At 46.5% G+C, this 22,576-nt stretch overlaps 2 protein-coding genes across 9 annotated transcripts; both read right to left on the bottom strand.

Annotated features, from left to right (window-relative positions):
- On the bottom strand, nucleotides 1-13,281 carry PPP1R2 (protein phosphatase 1 regulatory inhibitor subunit 2). Of its 8 annotated transcripts, none has more exons than XR_012650959.1 (8): nucleotides 13,085-13,281; nucleotides 8,269-8,376; nucleotides 7,708-7,788; nucleotides 7,299-7,402; nucleotides 5,857-6,039; nucleotides 4,385-4,593; nucleotides 2,787-2,837; nucleotides 1-1,458 (listed from the first exon to the last, which is right to left on the bottom strand). XR_012650959.1 is itself a non-coding variant. In XM_075031671.1 (7 exons), exons 1-6 carry the CDS (start codon nucleotides 13,240-13,242, stop codon nucleotides 2,833-2,835), a joined length of 639 nt encoding a protein of 212 aa, XP_074887772.1. In that variant the 5' UTR covers nucleotides 13,243-13,281; the 3' UTR covers nucleotides 1-1,458; nucleotides 2,787-2,832. The 8 variants fall into 8 exon arrangements, 5 of the variants coding, with proteins under 5 accessions (XP_074887772.1, XP_074887770.1, XP_074887773.1 ...); XR_012650957.1 differs by having other exon boundaries at nucleotides 4,385-4,608; XR_012650958.1 differs by lacking the exon at nucleotides 1-1,458 and adding an exon at nucleotides 1,465-1,773 and having other exon boundaries at nucleotides 4,385-4,608.
- A 1,081-nt stretch (nucleotides 13,282-14,362) lies between these two features.
- Nucleotides 14,363-20,594, bottom strand: APOD (apolipoprotein D). The gene is made up of 5 exons (XM_075033248.1): nucleotides 20,471-20,594; nucleotides 19,373-19,523; nucleotides 18,952-19,073; nucleotides 17,021-17,109; nucleotides 14,363-15,570 (listed from the first exon to the last, which is right to left on the bottom strand). The coding sequence occupies exons 2-5, from the start codon at nucleotides 19,493-19,495 to the stop codon at nucleotides 15,335-15,337; spliced, it is 570 nt and encodes a 189-aa protein (XP_074889349.1). The 5' UTR covers nucleotides 19,496-19,523; nucleotides 20,471-20,594; the 3' UTR covers nucleotides 14,363-15,334.
- Between the last annotated feature and the right edge of the window lie 1,982 nt (nucleotides 20,595-22,576).

The raw sequence follows: 22,576 nt of genomic DNA on the forward strand, positions 1-22,576 counted from the left end.
TAACTGTAAAATAACTTTCATTCCTTTATTCAAACTTCACATATACAGTGGACAAAAAGACATTTTAAAATAGATCCATATAATTATATGGATTTTTGCAACATATCAAATTCAGATCAAAATTAAGATATACACTGTATTCCATAACCAAACTAAAGCTTAAGTGTATACTTCATTTGTGTAATAAAACCCAGGAACTACTCTGAATACTGGAACATTCACCAGTCAAATTCCACCAAATGGGAAGTTGTTTACAGCAATTTGGAGGTTCAGAATCCCTCTTTACAGGGGCTGTACAACCACACTGTAAACAAGTATTTGAATTAGGCAGTTTCCCTTCTATTCTTCCAAACAGCCTTCATTTTACAAAAGCAGCTGCTGTAAGTTGCAATGGGTACAGCAAGATCTAGACCAGTGGTTTTCAGTACGCAGGTTGCCAACCCCAAATGAGTAGGAGATCATCAGCAGTTATCTCTACATAAAGAACAGCCAGAGCCTAAACTCAGCTCATCTTCACAGTCCTGATGTGGATTTGCTCATGGTTGGGCACTTTTCCTCAAGTGCTAGTAGCACAAGCACTCTTCATGCAACTGGAAAGGACCAAAAGTTTGAAACAAGAGCTGGAAGAGTGACAGTGGATGTGGTTTTAAGAGAAAAGTTGGAGGGAACTTCCATGTTCTCAGGATAAGTCAAAAGAGAGCTCCACAAACCATCCAGTCCCGATGGAAGAGATAATGACAGTTAAATGCAAAGTTCAAGTTAACACATTTCCAGTGTAAAAATATTCCCTCCACCAGATGTTAGTATTGCCTTAGTCAGAAACTAACAACTGATTCCGAACACCACTCTTAAAAAATAATACAGCTCTTCTAAAGACTGGGGAAGTACAGGTAATAACGTACTGAAATCTAGATTAACAGGTCAACACTTTACAAAGAAGTTGTAAGACTTAAATAATCCCTTTTTAAACTGCTCAACACATCTGATAAATAGCTTGCATGTCAATCTGATATATGCTGTACCGTTTGGCTCTTAAATCCCAAACCTTTCCATAACAGATACCAGACCTAGAACACTGTCAAATAAATAGTGAAAAACCAAAAGATACTGTCTGTTTCGAAGCATGAAGAGTAACAGTATATTACGCAAGATAATCAGTGTTATACATACAGGGAATGCCATTCTGGTTGAACAGATTATGAAGCAGTATTCTCCATGAAATACTAGGCACAAGAATAAATCAATTAGACAGTTTTTTCTGCCTAATGGACAAGTCTAAAATTAACATTCTTGGCAATACAACATTGTAACTGATATGCTTCTCAATATTTAAGAGCCTTAATTGCAAAAATCATGAAGCGATGTTTATATTTGTGACTTTGACAAGCAGTTACAGTTCTGGACAGATTTCTTCTATGCTGTGTGCTCTACTTTCCAGCTGGTCACGAGTAGCATGTGCTGCATAAGAAAGATTACAAAAAATAGGTAATTCTTCACACTCATTGAATATTTTCAAAACGCACACAAATATCCTCCTGAAATCATCTTTGCTTCTCCAAAGGTAATGTTTGCCAACCCATCGTAGCAATGCACAAGCTTTTAGTTTGAGAGTGTGGAAACGTCTAAAACAGTTATTTCACCTTCATGTTCTGAAGAAATGGCTAGCACCATTGTTCAGCATACCAAGCACTCAATGCTCACCACCCCTGGAACTGGGAGGATTTAACCCAGGAGTTGAGAGAGATCAATTTGCAGAACTAACATATGAGGTTCCTGAAACACAAGCAAGCATAGTACTTTTCAGGTCAAATTTCAATTCCAGATGAGACATTTTAAAATAAAACAAGCTTATAAATGAAGGAGCACAGTCTGTTGTGTTTTTCAGGAAGTCGTTAAACTCATGGTTTTGAGCCAAAGAACAGCAATAAATCAGAAAAAGCTCTCTCTCATCAGTGCTTTTCATATGAAAAAGCCCACTATATATATATTTATATTCAGTGGCATAAAGCAAAGATCAAAGAAAACCACGTCCAGATGATAATAATCTTTAAAAAAGGCCAGTTAGGCTCAGGCATGAGTTAGACTTGGTAACAAGCACAGTATAACAAGTGAATAGCATAGCTAACAAGCAGAACCAATTTGTGTATACTCCCAGCCTTCTCACTTAAATCATCTTTAGGGTGATGCTCACCGTGGTTAAGAAAACACAATGTAATCTGTGTCTACCAAAGGCCAAAAGGGCACACCCAGTCAGATGACAGCTAAACTGATGAGCAGTTATCATAGCAATGAATGCTAAATGAACCATAAAGAGAGAACAATAGTTTTGCTGCTTGTCAATTGAACTGCTGTAGATCACACCACTGTAGCTGATACTTTTGTGTAGCAGAAGTAAAAACAGGTCTGCGCTGAAATCATCATGCTTAAATCTACCTACATCAGGAATCTCTCCTTCAGTGATTTCAAAGAGAATTTCTAAAAGAAAAGTGTTTATGGAAAGGAACAAAGGTCACTTTTGCTGGCAAAGTCTATTTATGTCATTTGTGGAGTCATAAATAATGAGTAGCCAGAGAAAATCCAGAGAAGCTAAAACACTAAAGCAAGTGATCCTAATGCAGTCTATAACAACTTTAACTTTCTCTTCGACCAAAAGGCTTGGCTGCTAGAATCCATGTGCATGGGATAAAGGTACAGCTACTTGAGGCAAGCAAAGAATCGCCTATCCATTTAAAACACCCGGTAGCCCACGATGAAGACACGGGCAAAAACATACAAACAGTTCTCACCATTACTGACTGGACTGGCCATCTTCATTTCAATCAGCAAGAAATCTCAGTCTGTAACCAAGAAGTGCAACTCATTAGCGGACCTGGTGGTATCTGACAGAAACTTTCTTAAAAAGCTGTCCTAAGTCTTTAGCCCCTTCTTCAAAAGGAGAATGTAGGGATTAGAAGAAGACTGTTAGTTTTACTCAAATACAAAACAGACAGGATTAGAGGGTAGAAAGGAACATCAGGTAAGAGAGGACAGAACCTTTAAGGGATCTTCACAGACAAATAAAATTCCAAGTGAGAAGAGGGTCTCAAATTGCCTGAAAAACAATCCAGGAGCCAGTGGAGCCCTAGAGTCACAACAGACCACTAAGAAATACCTCTTATGTCACATCTTTACCTGGAATGATCATCAGTACTATAGAAATAATGTTATTCCACTGGAATAAAAAGACACTGCTCTCATTTAGGTAGATTTACAGTCTCAGACATAGTAGGTGAGTGGTAGCAACATCACCAGATGATCTCAGTAACTTCAGAAGAACTGAAGTCAAATGGAAGAAACTATCAAAATATATCTACAATACAACATGCAGAAAAAGACAGACATTTCCTTTGCAGTTAAAGGCAAGTGTCAGAGCTGTTAGTCAGTTTAACGGAGTGAAGCCAAAATAAGCCATCACAAAAATCAGCTCCTGCATCACCCAATACACCGAGTAAAAACCCTCCTTTTCTGCTCTATAAAAAAGCACTTTAAAATACAACGATGTGAAGTCAAAGAGCTCTTCAAAAGCTATCCAGATGAAAAAATCTTTCCACACGCTTACAGTCCTAACAGGGGAGCCTCAGGAACAAGAATATTAATAGCATGTTAATCCACTTCCATGAAGGAAACAACCAAATTGAAATACTGTTTTAAATACCCAATTGCTTAATATGACCAAAAGCATGGCATGGCCCAAAGCAGACTAGCAAAAAACCCAAGTAGCTACTGTTAAAACTAGCTATTTAAGAAACATTCTGTAGCCCTAATATCTGTTTAATCAACATTTATGAATAAGGAGATTCTTCTGTGCCCTCAGAATACAGATGAGAGTGTGATAAAGAGTTGTCCTCTCAAAAAAGTTACTTCAGTAAAACTTTGACATTACTTTAACACAGCTTTGTTGCTGAACATTTATCACCTCAATGTAGAAATTTCTTAAAAGACAGGCAGTGGCAGAAGACAGAGAGGTTTATTAATTGTTTTGTCCATATTCCATCGTCCTTTGACCAACCCTGACACAAAGAATCACACATGATCAGTCTCAGGGTATTCAATTCACCAGCTGCTACAAAAGTGAGACCAGTACTTAACCTCAGAAAAACTGATCACGTACACAGACCAAAAGCTATGATAGTTGATACAGAGATTAGGAGATAACGAAATATCAAGGTTTAAGCAGAATGATACAAAACAAAAGTGAAGAATTGAGAACTACATCAAGTTAATGGAAAGTATTTCTATATGCCATGGTGTGGAAGTGAACCAGTTAGTTAATGGGTTGATAAACTGGCAAACAGTTACGTTTATGGAATCTATTGGCCATGAGCAGTCCAAAATTGATAATTACCAGTTGTGGCTCTGAAGCTGGTTATGAGGCAAGGTGGAATGGACTTCAACAATAGAGATGGAAAAATGCTGCAAAGGTGTGCCTTCTTTCCACTGGCGAATGCAGCTGGGGAGCGGAGTTGCCTCTGTTTTACAGCAGAGTGCAGAGAGATGGCAGCTTCAAGCCATGGAGAAAGGTCATAAGGTTGCCTATTGGAGCCCTCCTTTCCCCTGGAGAGTGAAGTTCTAGTAAATAGCCATTATAAGGCGTATGTTAAGTTACTGGATAAAGTCAGTCCATCAATGGGTCTCAGACACATACCAAATGACCCTTTTGGAGCAATTATGAAGGCATTAGTCCTCCTGTAATAGATAATGGGACTAAAGTGTGCAATCCACAGAACTTAAAAACACACAACTTTGCAAATCACCTTTTTATTGTGTGGAATTTAAACTAATTTTAGAAGAGTTTCTAGTTCACATGGTTGTGAAAAGCAAATGTGAACCAAGTTAAACCCATGCAGCATCTTCCCAAGTCTGCAGACTGTGCTAACATTTCATAGTTTTGCCAAGCAACAGATGAATGTGGCTTAGACTTCATTGCCACTAGTCTCATAAGCAACAAATGAGAATTTTTTTAATGACAAAAACTTGTTTGAAGCGCTGTTACACACAGAGGTGGGTAGTGAACAGCTGTAATTATTCACCAGAAGGCCACCACAAAAACCAAAGACTTTTATTATACAGTCTACCCCTTTCACCCAGGGAGAAACTTAAAGATAAAAGAGAAGGTGTCAGCCTCTATAGTTTTATGAGTTTCCTATCAAAATACAGCCCTGAAGCAGGTTCCAGAAACAGCTCCCAGCTAAAAGTCCCAGACTTTCTTCCAGTAGCTGCACTAAAAGCAAAGCAGAGGGTCTTATCCCATACTATAGAAATGAACATTACTGCTTAAGGACAAGCGCGTACTGAAGTCCTAACAGCAGTTCTACGTTACAGTAAGAAAGGCAGAAATTCTTACTTCGGAAGTTAGATGCACTCCTCTCAACAGGGAGGAAGCACGCATGCTAGTTTCCCATTGCTGGCTACATGATAGTTTGGGAGCAGAACGGAAACTGAACCACAACGTAAGGCCAGGCTCTCCCATGTGGCCACAGCTTTAAGTGTTCTGTACAGGACAACTCTTCCTTTAAAAAGGATGCTGGCAACTTCACTACCAAGAGTCAGTTATGCTGGGGAAACAGTATGAAGCAGAGGTGTTTGCTTTTCTGTTATGTCACAACAAACAAAAGCCCACATGCTACTTAGCAATACTGATGGTTTTGGTACCATGCTACAAAGCTACCTATCAACACAGCATGCAGTATTGCACATTGAGCATTACATACATACTGTGCCCTTTCTATTTATTCTCATACTTGAGTGTACTCATTCCCCAACAGCTGAACGGACCACCAGCACTCAAACATGCTTTTTGATTAATCAGCAGCTCACCATGTTCAGTAGCTTCTGTATTCATTGTTTCTACATCTGCAGCATCATGCATCTCTTCATCCTCATCCTCATCATCCTCTTCTTCACCATGTAGTTCCTTTGCAATGAGCTGTCTTGCCAGTTTGATGTTTCGTCCTTCATTGTAGTGCATTTTTCTCTTCATTTCAAACTGTTTCTTTTTCTCTGCGGACAAACAAATGCGAATAGTTCTTTCTTCTCTTTTAAAAAAAAAAATCAACTTATTTCCTCTTCAGAGAGGCACTAACTGCTTCCTATGTCAAATTTATTCCTACCTTGAAAGTGCATTGATTATATGATCAAGCAATCACTGAATTAAAATTATTTTCTTCAAGCAGTGGAGCGTTCTTTTAAATGAGCCTGACTTACAAAAAGGCTAGTAATTAATGGACTGGAATGGCTGAAGCACTTTTAAAAGAACCTGTCTGCAAGTAAGAGCAAGTCTGAACCAAGAGCAGCATCTAGTAACAGCATACAAAATTCCAAAGTTTCGCAAGCCTTGTTTCTAAGTAAACTTAAGGACAAATTGAGACGTACTGGTGGGATAGAAGATGAACTTTTGCAGATGTCTGACTTGACTCCTGGCTAACTACCAAAGGCCTGTTATAAGAGATATATTTACCACATGTAGAAGAAAATATTTTCCACTTTCCCCACGGCCTGAGGCCTAACTTCGCTCAACATATTAAACACTAGTAGGTCTAGCAGTAACGCACTATAATTAGATTAAACTTTTCTTATTGGTAGCCCCAATGCTGGTTTTTTTCCTCCTTTAGAATAGTAAGGCTAGATGCTCAAAGCTGGGGCCAGGAAAGATGAGAAGGAACAGCTAGATAATGCAAGCCTGAAACCTTAGAAGTATTGTTGTTTGACTGTTTCCTCAAAATGTTCTAGCCCAAGCTAACACAAAACAATATCTCTGTTGAAGATGCAAATTGCTTTGGAATAAATGTAGATTTCCTGCTGGATCCATCTACCAGTTGCTTTGAAAACAACAGAAATATCACCTGTAGGTCTGCAAGCAATTAGTAGCATCTTGACTGCAGCAGTACTCATTGAATTGTTAAGTCTACCTGAAATATGTTCAGATTAAGAACTACTCCCTCACCCCAAAACTGGAAGAGCTTCTTATTTGAGAAGTCTAGGTTTCTTAAGAGGAATTCCCACACCTTAGGCTTGTATACAAGCAGGCAGCCAGTAACAGCAAATTCCTGTTTGTATGTAGACCCCAGAGCAAACAGTCCTGATCAGAAACAAACAGTGTATTTGTTCAATCTTTTACTTACCCTTCAAAGACTATTTATCACCATTTTCAAATCACAACATTTTTCTGATAGTACTTCTTCTTCCCAAGTATTTCTTACTGAAAATCTGAAACCATTTGTAGGAAAAACAACAAAACAAAGAAAACAACTTATGCCTACCTCGTTCTTCAGGTGTTAATTCTTCATCCTCTTCCTCCTCCTCACTGCTTTCCTCTAGCTTTGCTATGATCTTGGGTCCTTTACCTTCAGCTGCAGCTGCCAGTCTACATAAATCATGCAATACAAAATGCTGAAACAGCAAGTTTTTCACTTATTTAAAATACATTAAATTTCAGAACACTCATACAAACTGCTTTGTTCATTATTTTTTGCCATATTTATGTGTAGAAACAACCTGCAAGAGGTTTTAAGTACCAGTGGCCCTATCAAACACTGAAAACAACTTAATTTGACAATAGCAAAAGTCTGACTTCTAGAGAAAACAGCAACACCTTTCCATAAAGAAAAACTACTCCAGGAAAGAGCAAATTATCTTAACATTTAGTCAATTTTCTATGACAATACTTACTTTTTACTCAACACATCTGCTTTTAAGGGCTCATTTGATTCTGAATCACTCACTGCATCCTCATCATCTTCTCCTACCATGCTTGGAGAGCAAACAAAAAGTAGCCTTTATCAATAATTTGCTGCTTAAAATTTGCTTGATAAAACAGTCAAAACATTACAACACTCAATTAAAAGACTCCTTTAATACTTTAAAAACTTTCCAAATCTAATTTAAATATTGATATGACAACTTTATATTCTAGTACACAGATGTTAACTGAAAAAAACCAAAATCAATACAAGTCAGACTTATTTATTCCATTCAAAGCCTAACGCCTAAAACCTGCTAGACATAAACCTTCTAAAAATTTACTTTGTCCTTTTTGACAGTTCTCCTTGATAGCTATAAGCTTTTATTTAGAAACTTTGTAAATCTGAATATGTTGCATATATCCAGTAGGTCTGCACAGTCTGTCAGGCAATCAGCTATAGTAAACACTACATCATCCACAAAGTCAATTTTGCTGTAAAACTACTATGTCACCTGGCATCATTTAGGACAGCAGTTCAGCAAGCCTACCTGTGATAAGGAGTACTTGGCTCATCTATTTTCATCAAGCCATAATCTTTGCCTGCTGGGTGGTATGTAGCTATGATGTTCATTTCATCCCACTTCTGGGATTTCTTACTGAAATAAGAAAACAAAGTTAAATTTTCTTATATTCTAAAAACAATTAGTTCTGTTTGGCCACAGAAGGAACGTTTAGAACATCTTTTGACCTCTGCTACATACTAAGCACAAAAAATATTGTTATGACACACAGGCATGTTCAAAGCATGGCTATTAAATAAATACTGTTCTATACATACTTTAGTGAAGTCATGACAAATTATCAGTGCAATTTAATTTCCCTAACAATTCACCATAGCTAAATAAACTCAGTCATCTATAACTGTATTCTTATTCATATACATACTTATGTTTTTCTCAAGAGACTACCAGTCTTGTTCAATCACTGTCCCATTAACTGTCCACTTTTGTTACAAGTTACTGTAAAATCATTCTTCCTCTTATCACAACCCACAACACTTCAACAAAACCACATAACTTCCACCTCACCTCTGCTCAGTGAGCTGCTATGATTATTGGCAAAACTGTTACATGAACAATACCAACAAACAAATAACTTCCTGCAGTAAAATAAACAGCACTGAGCAAGCTGGTTATTAATACTGCTTTTGTAATACTAAATTGGAATCATAAACCAGAACCGATTCACTGCTGTAATTAAGCTGAGGAAGTTTCACATTTTACACAGACAGGCACCAGTGATATTACATTATTTAGAATTTCCTCAATCAGATAATGTACCATTTTATGTATATTTGCAGAAACAAAAGCCTACCCAGACTGACAAAATATACAAGCCACAGGGAAAGCAGTTGCCTTGTGGCCAGAGGAAGACTCACCCCTCCACCGATCTAAAAGCCACAGAAATGTTTAACCAACAGAAACTACCAGGTTCCACATTTTCTCTATAAAGGGTATTGCAAGCTTCATACGAGGTGGTCTTTCCCTTCAACTAAACCAAGAAATTTAACTTTACAATAGTAAATTAATTCCACTATTTAATATTACCTTATGCATTAACATAGTCCTGTTGCAAATTACTATGTAAGGAAGCAAATGTTACAGAGCTTTGTTGGGTTTTTTTGTTTGGGAGCAGGGGGGGAGGTTGAGGGGGGCTAGTTGGCTGGAAGACTTTAATGTAACTACTCTTATTTAAACACAGTCCCTTCCAATAACAAATTTGAAAAATGTATTCAATCTCAATAATGCAACTGCTCTTGAGCAGAAGTAAAACAAAACTGATAAAGCAAAATTCCAAGCACAAACTAAATTTCACATTTACGGAGAGCACTGTATATAACACAATGGGAAAAAAACCCTAAAGGGATAAAAAAAACCAGATGCGGGAGTTGATGCAGAATCCTACATGCCACAGACTTATACTCCAGAAATGAATACAAATTAAGTGAGCTTAATCCCCTTAGCATATAGTAACCAATGCCAAACTCTCATGTTTGAGGCTTCAGATCTATTTAATCATTTTGTTGGAACTGTAACACAAGGATTGCAACCTAAGCGGACAACACGTCAGTCAGACTGCCTGCTCTGGCAGGGTGGAGAGTCATGAGCTTCATGATGACAAAGCAAGAGCTCTAGTCTAGGAATGGCAGTTATTCAAACCTATCTATTTAGGAGTCAAAAAATCACCAGTTAAACATCAGCTAAACACCTGCTTAAAGTTCACCTATGACTAACATAAGATGATCGTATGGTTACATAGTGAGTGCATGAGAATTTTTACTAGCCATAGCAGTTGGACAATGGTACGCAGCCCCTGCAAAGAGACAGAGCTTAGTTGAAGGGGAAATGTAACAGATGGGAGAAACTCCCATCACATGCTTTGTGTTCACCACACTTGCCCAGAGTGCATCAAGGTTTATTGCCTGGGCTCATAACTCAATACCTAATAATAATATTGGCAACCTTAGAAGAATCTTTTTGGCATACACTGCTCTCGAAGTTAGACAGCCTACAACTAGCAATTCAGTAAGTTATAAATAGAAAATTGAGGAAGCTTTTAGTGGTTTAGTTTTTCTCACTCATTTCTTTAAACTCATATTCCAACACTAAAAGCCTTGGCTGTGGAACACCTCCCAGAGCACAATTTAGAATTCAGCTAGGGGAAAAAAATTATCATTAGTGGCAAACAGACAAACATGTCATTTCACCTCTCCATGTAAAAAAGCCATCACAGGAGAGTGACTAAGTGCTCTAAAAACCCACACCTCCTTTGACCGTCTCCAATTTAGCATGCTTAGGCATGCCTGAGCAGCGTAACGTTAATGATAGAGCTTAGGACCATCACAGAAAAATGCTTCCTGACACCCCTCAGATATAGAAACAGGAAATCTAATCTTCCTTAGGAAAATCAGATTTGAAAAAATCTCATAAGTGCTCAGTTGCATTCTTTCATTTCTTTAAACATATATAATAATTTATTTTGACACCACACCTTGACAGGCAAGAAGTTTCTGCAGCAGTATTACTGAAAGGAACACCCTCACACCTCACTTGCTCCTACCATAGCAGACTTCTCTTGCCTGTTCCAACACAGGTGATTGCACACACATGCACAGACTTACTTAGTTACTTCGTAAAATATCACATCAGCTCACTCAGGGGCTCTTACAGGAGCCTTAAGGCAAAAAATACTGTATACCAGGAATGCCAAGAACGTGTCTACCATTAAACCATGATCTCAGCTCTCAGGATCCAGTTCCAGTGGTGTGCCAATTTCACAAACTTCCCTCTTGCATCATATTTTCATTGAGGAAGTTTTCCGAAGAATTTTACCATCACTGACAACAGTGCAAGGTCAACAATGATGCAAATACACAAGAGCTCTACTGAACACGGTGCTTTGAAAGATGACAGCTCACACAATGAGCTCTTTCATCTGCAGCTATTTTAAAGGTATTCAGACCTGAATTTCAATATTAGAAATAAGCAGGGAGGCTGCTGCTAAGAGGCACATGAAGATACCTGAATTTATAAACTAATTTTTAATCTTCAAAGAAAATCATAGCTATACTATTTATCATTCTTTTAAGTACAAAATTATTTTGCTGAAGTCAGAAATAACACTCATTTAATGAAGTGCTGCCAACCACAAACAATACCTGCACACAAACCAGCTTTAAATACCCTATACTGATCTTTCCAGGAGATCTTCTAATGCAGCCTACCAGGTTTAGCCAATATCCTTTAACTTGCGAGGCAATTTCAGAATTAATCTAATTGACTTTATTGATTCACATTGGTAAACAGGAAACAGAAGCTGGACTCCTGCGCACTTAACTGCTCCGCAAGAAATTACTGTGTACTATAACCAATACACCATATACTCAGCTCATCAGTTTCTTCAAGATGGTACGCAAGAGACTGCAGAAAATAAAACAGAGGCTACCAACAGCCAGTTTTACTTTAAGTCTGGTGTGGTAGTAAAGACCTTGTGCTACCTTACATTAAAACTAAAGAACAGGAAAAAAATCTCAACATTTGTGTAGCATATGGCTACTTACATTCACCCCCTTCAAAAACATCATCTCATTTCTTCAGTTGCAATAATTTCTTCCTGGAAAGCAGGAGCAGCTAACACAGGCAACACAGCAAGCCAAAAAATTTCAGTCTTACCTTGCTGACTTTAGACTATATTCATGACTTAACTAGGCAAAGAGGAAAGAAATATTACAATACAAAAAAATAATTGCATGTCCATTTTATTTTATCATTATTTCTCTCCTTGCAATATTGAGTGAGGTCCCAAATGAAGAAAACAGTCAAAAGCAATTTCATAAACGTAGAGTTCAGGTCAAACCCTGGTCATCGTAACGTGATGGAGTCTCAGAGCAACGTCAGGCAGCACGTACCGGGTGCTAACTAACATCAGGAAAAGCGCAAGAATTCTTACTGGTCAGGGACAGCTGCTGGCTGGCTAACGACCACTTCTTGCATATTTGGACTAACTCATCATGTTACAATGAAACCAAGATTTTCTTGTCATTCAAAACAGAAACCACATGGCCAGTGCATATTCTCAAGTGTGAGATCTTCACAGATGAATCTTGCACAAGCAAGAATACATCTTACTTATATTTCCAACCCAGGAGAGGTCCCCTCCCCAGGGACACGCTTCTGGTTACAGAGAAATAAGCTACCTTTGAGAAGGCTGCGAATAAGTGTCCCATGGCAAAGTGTATTTCCCACACTGTAAACTATCCTCGCAGATACTGTAAAACCCTTCTGTTTGTCTTTCCGAGCCAGCATTTAAAGCGAATACTGCTTCTGCTAGCACGACCTAAACAGCAAAGAATCACATCAGCTCCTTCAGATGCCACACTGCGCTCCTGGGAAGAATCACGACTACAGTTCCTCGGTTCTCCCCATTCGGGCAGCCCTCGCGTTCTCCACCCAGGGCCACAGCCCCGCCACCCCCTTCCCTCACACAGACCACCCTGCCCCGAGCAGTACTCCTGCCTCAGCCGGCTGCTTCCGCTGCCTGGCCGCCACCGACGGGGGGAACCGTGCTCCGCGGCCGCCACGGCGCGGGAAGCACACGGGCACGACCCGCCTGCCCCGCTGCACATCACCCCCAAAACACGGGACAGCCCACGAACCCCCAGCTGGGGACGCCGCCCGGCACACCCCGCTCCGCGGAGGCCCCGGACGAGCGGGGCCGGCGGCGAGGCCCTGCTGAGACCCGCCGCCGCCTTACCACCACCACCACTACCACCGGGGCCCCGGCCGGGGTCGTCGCGGCCCTCACCCGTGCTCATCCTCGTCGCGGGCCGGGCTGGCCCGCCGCGCCCCGGGGGCCGCTGCCCCCCCCGACACCTTGCCGCCGCCCTTCTTCAGGATGCCCTTGATGGGCCCGCGCCCCGCCGCGCCCGACGTCGAGGCGGCCGGCACCGAAGGCGCCTCCATCGCCGCGCCGCCCGCCCTCCCGCCCGCTTCCGGCCTCCGCCGCCGCCTCGGCCGGCCCCGCCCCGCCGCGCGTCAGAACCGCCGGCCCGGGGAGGAGAGGAGAGAAGAAGGGAGGAGAGGGGAGCCCGCGCCGCCGCCGCCCCCCTCGGCCCGCCGCGCCCGCGCCCCCTGGCGGCCGGCGGACCGGCAAATCCCCGCCCGCTGCGCGCCCGCTGGGGGGCGCCCCGCGCGCGCAGGTGCGTGTGTGGGGAGGGGCGGGAGGGGCGGGCGGCCCCGGGCCGAGCTTGTCACGTGGGCTGGCAGCGCGGCCGCGAGGGGCGGTGGGCTGCGGCAGGGCCGTCGGCGTGGGGGGGAAAGGGGAACCTGACGGAGCAGCCGTGGAACGGCCCGACCCCAAAACCTGGCACACGCGGGAGCCAGCGCGCAGCTGGCAGCGGGCTGGCGTGTCCTCGTCATCCGTACAGCCTGAGGGTGTGCGGGTGGGGTGTGAGATTCTGTGTCGCAGGAACTCTGGCATTAGGGTCTCGAACTTCTTTAGGATTTTTTTCGAACTTTAGGATTTTCGAACTTTTCGAACTTGCTGGTGGCTTAAACGTGGCGGTTGTTTCCGATCCCTGCAAGGCCTCCCTCCCATCTCAGCCTCCTCTGACTGCTCAAGATGAGTGGAATGCTGGCTCCCTGCCCAGCTCCTGCAGCCCTCCCAGGGCAAGAAAGCGCTTTGCTGCACACAAACCCCAACCGAGGTCCCACCACAGCAGGTGTAGAACACGTCCTGCAGATTTACAGTATGCTATGCCCACATCATTATTTCTTCATGTCAGTGAAAGCAGCAGGAGATGGGGGGCGCTGCCAGCCAAAGCCATGATGTGGGTTTCCTGGCATGGCTCTGGCAATGGGGGAAGCCCGCACATCGGACCCCAGGGAGCTGGAAAGACCTTCAGGCTCCTGGAGCAAACCGTTTAACTTCAGACGTGGTTGCTTATGTTGCATTGCATTCCCGCTCTGGCGGTGCCCTGGCCTCAGAGGAGAGGCAAACCGCACACGCCAAGCCCCTGGCCTGCTCGAAAGGGTCACGCAGCTGGGAAGGTACAAAAGCTTCCACGAAGCAAGATACTTTGATTTAATTTTTAATGAGTTGCATCAATGCTATTCAAGCAGAGTTGTCGCGGTGCCTGGTGAACACCTGCCTGGGCAGATGCAATGCCAGCAGGCACTTGGCACGTACAAAAGCGGTGAGCAGGATGTCAGGTAGAGCCTGCCGTCTCTCGGTGTTCAGGGAAAAGCCTCCAGAGGAGAGGGCAAGGGAGCAGCCCTGTCTCCTTCTGTCTGCTTACAGGTACTCTCAGAGCTGACCCCTTGGGAGCGCAGGACTAGCCTCACTAGAGGCAAGACAGGACACATACAGGCACTGGGGGTGGAGGGATGCTGAATTTCTGGACATTTTTAGACTTTAAATACAAAGGGCCAGATCTGATTTCTAGTGAGGAGGTCCTCTGACTTGGCAGCAACATTCTGCACCAGAAAACATTCAAGACCCCCAGTCTCAGTTCCCAGGCTGTAGGACCGACCCACCGTGTCTGGGCATTGCTGTTGGGAAGGCAGTGCCCGCAATGTAGCTCAGACACCATAGACTCCTAGCAGGCCCAGAAGCATAAGACTAAAATGGGAAATAAACCTGGAGCTGTGTGATGAAAGGTTTTTCCCCAGGACTAATACTTGCACGACATCTTTCCCATCCACATACTGGAGGACTCACAGCAACAGGAGATCTGGCCTGGCGCTGTGTCACTGCGTGCCGTGAGTTACGTCTCGGGAGGGCAGTTATATTGGTCCGTGGGCATCTGCACTTCACGGTTTCTCTTCTTCACCCATTAGCTTTGAATCAGTCAGTTACACTGCGAAAGTCAGGGCGAGACAAAAAAGCAGGGAGAGCGATAGAGGGAACAACAGCAAGGAGTAACTCAGGGCTGGCAAACTACCGTTAGCGAAAGAATTATTACATTTCTCTATTACATAGAGAAATTCTAATGGATAATAAAGAAAGCAACAAAGTTCATCGCTGGCCTGGCGCTGTGTCGCTGTGTGCCGGGAGTTACATCTCAGGAGGGCAGTTAACTTGATCCGTGGGCATCATTTTCTCGGTGTCAATCTTGTAGGACTGGAGAACGCTCTTCAGGTGCTCCACGGTTTCTGGGTGCATGTCGGGAGATCTTGACATAATCCAGGCGTAGTCAACATGGAAGAGCCAGAGGATGTTGGTGCAGGAGTAAACCAGTGAATAGTTCTCATAGTCGGTGGAGATGACCCAGTAAGGGGCAGAAGGCATGACTAGGAGAAAGAAAGGCACAGTGAATGCCATGGGTAACCAACTCTGGACTGCTCTGCAGCACTAGAGCCACGGCTCCTGGTGCTGTTCCCACTTTTGCTGCTCCTGAGCCACATAATTGTGGTCAGTACAGGGAGCTGTAATTTATAAAAGCCTATCAGGTGTCCTTGTTCTGCCCAGAGGGACTCAAGAAAGCCACAGAGGTCTTGCTGGAAAGTTAAGACTGTGACCTGAATAGCTCGGATGGGCCACCGACAACCAGCCCAGCTCACACCCGTGTGAGGGTGCTTGCTGGCAGGAAGGAGCCCTAGGGCTGGGAGCTGACACCGGTGATCTGAGGAGCCTGAACCACCACCTCCCTCCCCACCACCCACTGCCCCACACAGCCAGCGGGAGCCCGGGCGGTGGGAATCGGTATGGCTCAGCCCATCCCACCAGCACCAGCCACGTGAGTCAAATTCTGTTCTCCTTCAGGCTGCTATGCCCAGAGCATCTGCTCTGATGAGGGACAGCCACTCCAGCTTCAAACTGTCAGGCAGAAAGCAGAGGTGGGTCCAGCGGGCAGGCATAAGTGCCCTGGGATTTATTTCTGATGCACTCAGGAATGCTGGGTGCTGTTCTCTGGGGCTTGTGTCCAGTGAGGATGACAGGGCTTGCACACTCTGCGGGTGATGCCTTAGCAGCACATAATTAAGTCTGGCTGTGCTCATGAACAGTAAGTGTCCTTTGCAAGTACCTCTGCTCCACCCATTTCTCCAAATAACTCCTCTGTGTGAGTGCTATGAAACAGCCAAGGAAAAGGTGTGAGGGAGCAGAATAAAAAGGGAGCCAAGAGGAGACGTCTGCTCACTTTCCAAGTGTTGCTGCAGACAGAGGAAAGTGCTCTGCAACTTAAGTAAAATGCACTGCACCTCGGCAGGCCCCTGTCGTGTGTTACATTGACAAGGGAAGAAAACGCAAATAAAACCACATTATTAAAGGTTATTAAAAGGTGCTTGTAAGCAGAGGCAGGGTGGACTGGTAGCTCTACTGCTGCGTTCAGAAAAACAAGCCTACTCCTGGCCCTTGCAGCGGCTGTGGGGCTGCCTCTCCTACCTCCCTGTCCCCATCTATGAAATGGCCTGGAGGGATGGAAATGCTGCTGATCTTTCTCTCGCTTTGAGATCGGTTGGTGAAGAATGCACCACCACTGTGGGGGCTGTTGCTGTAAATGATGTATAAATATCACCAAACCACTGCCTGCTGGTCACATCTGTCCTAATGTTTTGCCATTGCCCCGTCATGCTGCGCTGAAGTCACCGGGGCAGCTTTGCCTCTCACTTTGCTAGTCTTGCACCCCTGATGACATGGCAGGGGTGCCTGCTTCATGCAGGCGCTGCCCTCCTGCGCTGCTGAGGCCAGTGGGAACCAGGGAGCCGGTGGAGGCTGCAAGCCTCCCAGCCACACACTTACACCAGTTAAAGCGGACGCCCAGCTTGGCCGGCTCCTTTACATCCATGTGCATCATTTCTCCTTCAACTTCATTGACTTTTCCACTGGAACTAAGGGGAGAACAAGAAGGCAAGAAATAAAATCAGGTGATTTTGAAATCTTTTTTTTTTTTCCTTCCAATAAATCATCCTTCCTGACACATCCACCTGCCAAGAGTTGGCTGTAACATGTACCAGCTAACCACAGCATCCCCAGAGGGACAGCTTGCCCCTGGGGACGGTTTCAGCAGCACCCAGGGCACACCAGGTCCTGAGCCAGGCGCAGCGGGGCAAGTACTCTCCCAGGTTAAACGACCCCAGCGCCCCAGGGTGCCTCTCTCCAAGTGCCCCTGCCAGCAGGGTGTACTTCGGTGCCAGAGGAACAGTGACAGAGAATAGGGAGAGCAAGACCCCTCTGCACGGGGCAGGAGGATCCCAGCACTGATCTTGGATGTGCCAGGGAGCAGCTCAACTTCTGCTAGTTGTGGAAGGCCTGTGTTCACATCTGTTTAATCACCTGCATTTTTTCCAGGTCACGGCACATTCCTCCACACACAAATTACCTGTTGCTGCTTGGTGAGCCAGGGCTTGTTTCGCTGCTGGTTCAGAGCACTGCCGTGCTGGCAGCAAGCCCTACTACTCGGGCTGCCCGTCTTATAATTGCATTTTTCCCCAGATGCCTCAAGACCTGGACGCTGCCTGTGGGGCAGGAAAGTTTCGTGCTTCCCTGTGAAACAGGAACACCCAAGGAGGCAGAAGCTAATGCTGCCAGCAGCAGAGAGAGGTCAAGGGGCTGATGCTGGAGCCATGCATAGTGCACACCTGACCCAAAATATTCCTGACATTTCAGGGTCCTGAGCTGCTGAAATGGTGACACCAACTGTCAGATTAATCTCTGCAGATTAATGCAGGCGCAGATAAATGGCCAGCTGTTTACCAGGCGCTGCCCTAGCAGTGGAGCTGCAGAGACAGTGCTGCACGGTCAGCAAGCGGCATGGACGCTCCTCTCTGCCGGACACGAGGGATGTGTTGCTACGTTGTTGTTATTGTGAGCCAGAACAAAGTCCCCATGCCATGCCAGGGAGCGCAGGGGACAGCGCTGCGTTCACTGCTCGATCCCTCTTATTCATTCAGCCACTCACAGCAGCACCCCACAACAGCCGGGGCTGGTGATGGAAACAGATGAATTAATATCTGCATCTGTCCATGCAAAAAGCCAGGAGGGCTTGGCATAATTGCCAACTACCAAGTACAATAAAGGGAACAATCAGTGCATTCACTTTGCTCACTGATTTAAACTGGCAATGGTTGCTGATCCCCTTACACAGCGGTTACTACCAGTGCAAGGTGAATGCTCCAGAAAAAGGCTGACAAATATTTGCTTAAGTAAAAATGACCCACGTGCTTTACCTTCCCTGACCCTTTGCATTGCGTCCCTTTACTCCGAAGCAGAGAGGACGACAAAGCACAGGCACCTCTCAGCACACAGGGGCACAAGCTGGTGGCTGCCGTCCCATAACCAGCCCTGTGACCCTCCCTGGACAGGACCTGGGGCATCTGGCTTCTCAGCCATTACTGGGGATCACAAACCAGCCAGGGGAGAAACCCAGGCTATTTCACAGTGGAGTCACCATGTGCATTTGATCTATTTTCTCACTACTCACCTTGGACAATGAGACAGACAGCTGGTGAGCCCCAGGGAAGCACCAGCAGAAACCAGAGACCCACATCTCTGCCGAAACCACAGCAAAGCCCATTACCCCAGCAGAGCTACTGCAACCACATGGTGCCTTCCCCAGCACCCCCAGATCCAGAAACAGGCAATTTGGAAAAAATTGACCACCCAGGATGGCAAGAGAGGTGACAGGAGTGCCACCCCTGCGGCAAGGACACGGCCTGAACACAAACACTTACAGCATCTCCTTGTTGATCACCTTGAACTTCCCGTTCTCCCTCAACGAGTAATTTGCCTGGATGCAGCTTCCTTTCTCGAAACTTGATGGCAGCTTCTCTATCTCGTACCATTTCCCCAAATACTGGTAGAAGAAAGTCCAGAGAGACACTTTTAGCACAAGAGGGCTGAGGCAGAGCAGCACAGCGTGTTTGCTGGCACCGTTTTGACTGCTCGGTTCGTTCAAGCATCCACCTCCATGGTGCAGGAGGCTGCAGGGGGTTAGCGGGGTTGCAGACCCGTGCTGGCAGCTCCAGCACAAGGCATTGAGACCAGATCTGCCAGGCCCCCCCCACCCATGCACCCAGGCAGTTTGCCATCGGTCCCATGCCCCCTTAGCCTAACTCGCTACCCGCTGTGAGATTTTCAGAAAGCTTTTCACACCTTGTTGATATCGAAGTTTTCTTGGACTGGTGGGTCTGGGCATGGTCCCATGTGAAACATCTGGCCTTTCCCAACGCCGAGGAAGCCAAGCAGGACTGAGAGCCGCACTGCTGTGCCCAGCATGGCTGCGCTGGGATGCAGGCAGATGGACCTGGGGAGGAGGAAAATAGCTGAGCTGGGACTTCCCTGGAGCAGAACTTTGTGTGAAATACAGCAAGGACAGGACAGCTGCAGCAGGGCACCTCAGGGACACGGCAAGGAGAAAAGGATCATGAGAAGAGCACAAAGCCACTGTGCCAAATAAGTCCCCAGCCCAAAATGGCCTCAGCTGTGCTCAAGCTCTGCCCAGCAGCTCTGCGGGAAGCAAGGCAATGCCTGGTGAGAGCACCTCTATCCATCACCCACACCTGACACCTAGCAAGATGCAGGGGTGATAAACCCCCAAGGACACGCAGGAGCATCATCATCTGTGCAAAGCTGAGGTAAGGGGAAATGCAGAGATGTTTGCTATAAAATGCTGGAGCACAAGGAACATGCTCCAGGGCCGGGGCAGAGCCAGGGCCCTGGGACATGGAAGCAAGCAGTGTACACATGCAAGAGCCTGCATGGCGAGAGGGACATCCCCACATGTGCCAGGGCTGCCTGGCCCTGCAAGGCAGTGAAGGGACAGTACAGCTGCCTCTGGGGGGTCTCCGTGTGCCAGGATGTACACAGCACTGCAGGGTGGGCAAGTTGGTCGAGACTCAAATCAGCACCAAATAAAACATGAGCCAACCCCCAAAAGCATGCTGCGAGGAGGGAAAGGACATGCTTTCCTGCGGAGCAGAGGCGGGAGCTGTGCTGCTCACCCCCAAGCAGCCCCTGGAGCCAGGATGCTGCCCATATGCTTTGAGGTCTGCTTGGGGCAGGTTGGCACCTACAGACCCTGCAGCATGGGGCTGCTCTGCTTCCCTGGCCAGAAACTCCTCCACAGGAGCAGCAGTAACATTTTCCCCAAGTTTAAAAGAAAAGCCCAGTCTGTCTCCAGCCGCAGGGCATGGGCCCCACTGCGGACACAAACACAGGTCCCATTTTGAATCTCTTAATTCAGAAACGTACCTTGGCTGATAAGGTGGAGTGATGCTCTGCAGAGGACCAGGGCTGCAAGAAACAGCTCTGTGGTGAGCTCTCTGCCTCGTCGTTTTATAAGCGTGCTGGGATCATCATTATTCAGCACTAGCACAAACCACTCCCTGGTCCTCGACGTGTTTTGTTTTTTTGGCAGGCCAGTCAGCTGCCTTCGATCTGCAGCTGGTACGAAGCTGGAGATGGGCTGCAACTTGGCTGCTCACCCAGGCAAACAAAGGCACCCTACGTGTCTGGGTATCGCTCTGCAGCTGTGAAGCTCTCTGCCATTTGGCTGCTCACAAGAGCCTCAGCCCTGGGTGCAAACAGCAGGGGAAAGGGAGAACTGCCGCAGCCTTTGAGAGGGGCTGGGGGCGGCAGCGGCTCCTGTCCTGCTCCCTCTGGCCCGGCAGCAGCCATCACCATGCTCCGGGGGGGGACGTGCAACCTCCACTGCCAGGGGCCACTTGAGCCCTGGAGACCCTCTGGGCCACCTCAACGTTGTGGTCCCCATCACAGTCGCTCACAGGAGTACATGGGGAGAATTAAGTAGCGGGAGATATTGCAGGCTCACCTGGGGAGCTGCAAGACCTCTCAGCAGTTTTTCCTCTAGATTTTTAAATCTCACTACTAGGAAAGATGCTGGTGCAATTAGTTCTGTGCTGACCTGGCAGTTTTTCCAACAGGTGCCCAGCAAATGACTTTGACAGCAGAGCAGCCATCTGTGAAGGCAGCGAGTCCCGAGAGTTATGCAAGGAAGGTTGAGTAATAGACAGGATGCTCTCTGTGTTTAATTACATTTTCTTTTAATCTAATCTCTGTTGAGACTTTTTCTCTAGGTGTGTTTTTACACGCTGCACCGCGTGCTTTACTCACACATGCACACACACACTCTGGAGCCCCTGGCTGCCCACATGCCACCCCAAGAGCCACAAAGAGCTCAGTCCTCTCCCTTACTGGGGCCTTGCTGCTGAGGTGTGCCCTGAAACACGGCCACAGCCGAGGTGCTCCCAGGACCTCGATGGCCATCACGGCTCAGCATGGCTCATCCAACGCAGACCCAGCAGCACCGGGAGAGCTGCCACTCCACCACCCTGCCAGCAGTGCTTGGCATGGGGCAGGGGAGCCTGCAGGGGCTCTCCCTGCCTCCACACAGCCCCCTCCGTGGTTTGGCAGCCACCATGTGCGTGTCCCTGATGGGGTTGCTCTGGCTGCCCATGTCAAAGTCAGAGGTGTCCTGCAGACCCTCTGCAAGCCCCATGTTCATCTGCACCTCTTGTGATACAAACAGGTTAGAAATCAGAAAACCCCTGGACAGACGCCCTGACCTGAATGGTATGAGCACTGCCATGCCGTAGGGCACTGCAGAGGTGAGATCCACCCCCCCACCCCCCAGCAGACCAGCAGGCTCAGTTTTTCTCCTGAGCTTGGCTGCCTGCATCCTGCAGAGCAACCAGAGGAGAAAGCACTGCAGAATGGCCAGCCTTGGCCACAGCAGAGCATTTGCCCTGTGTGTGTGAGGACATGGGGAGGCGTGTCGGTGTGCGTATCCACATCTGCGCATGGAGCACTCTCCCATGGGATGGAGCGAGGACTCCCTGGCTGTGGTGGCAGCATTTTGCCCTTGAATGGAGAGGTTTTGATGAAGCTTTTCACCCTGCTGCAGCAGGAGGGCCTCGTGCTCGCTCTGGCCTCCAGGCACTGCCCGGCACCCCAGGGCTGCCCTGCAGTGCTGGCCCTGCCAGAGATGTGCCCAGGTGACTGGGCACTGCGGTTTTGGCTCCCAGCACCCTGCAGCCAAAGTCACACCAGAGCAGCGAGGCGTTCACGCAGCCATGCTCCACGAAACCTGCTGCAGGAGCGTGCATTCACCTGGGACGTGGCCAGGAGACGATGAGGAGCGAGGAGCCACCAGGAGCCAACACTCCTTAAGCCCCAGCGAGAGCGGGGATGACATGTGGGGCGGGCTTTGCTGTAGCCATCAGCTCCCTCATAGCCAGCACCAACAGCAGTGGAAGCAAACCTCTGTCTTGGTAGGACACACAGGCGTCCCACCTCCAGCCAAAGGCAGCACCTTCGGAAGCCCAGGGGCGGCAGTGC

The sequence above is a fragment of the Buteo buteo genome, chromosome 7 (assembly GCF_964188355.1).
Source record: "Buteo buteo chromosome 7, bButBut1.hap1.1, whole genome shotgun sequence".
Classification (NCBI taxonomy): domain Eukaryota; kingdom Metazoa; phylum Chordata; class Aves; order Accipitriformes; family Accipitridae; genus Buteo; species Buteo buteo.

What these genes read in the sequence shown, in the direction of transcription:
- PPP1R2 (XM_075031669.1), bottom strand. Translation starts at nt 13,242, where the DNA reads ATGGAGGCGCCTTCGGTGCCGGCCGCCTCGACGTCGGGCGCGGCGGGG. An exon ending in CGCGACGAGGATGAGCACGG is followed by an intron (nt 8,377 to 13,084) that starts GTGAGGGCCGCG and finishes TTCTTATTTCAG; the next exon opens with TAAGAAATCCCAGAAGTGGG. An exon ending in ATTAACACCTGAAGAACGAG is followed by an intron (nt 6,040 to 7,298) that starts GTAGGCATAAGT and finishes GTTTGTCCGCAG; the next exon opens with AGAAAAAGAAACAGTTTGAA.
- APOD (XM_075033248.1), bottom strand. Translation starts at nt 19,495, where the DNA reads ATGCTGGGCACAGCAGTGCGGCTCTCAGTCCTGCTTGGCTTCCTCGGC. An exon ending in GTGATCAACAAGGAGATGCT is followed by an intron (nt 17,110 to 18,951) that starts GTAAGTGTTTGT and finishes TTCTCCCCTTAG; the next exon opens with TTCCAGTGGAAAAGTCAATG. An exon ending in GGGCGTCCGCTTTAACTGGT is followed by an intron (nt 15,571 to 17,020) that starts GTAAGTGTGTGG and finishes TCTTTCTCCTAG; the next exon opens with TCATGCCTTCTGCCCCTTAC.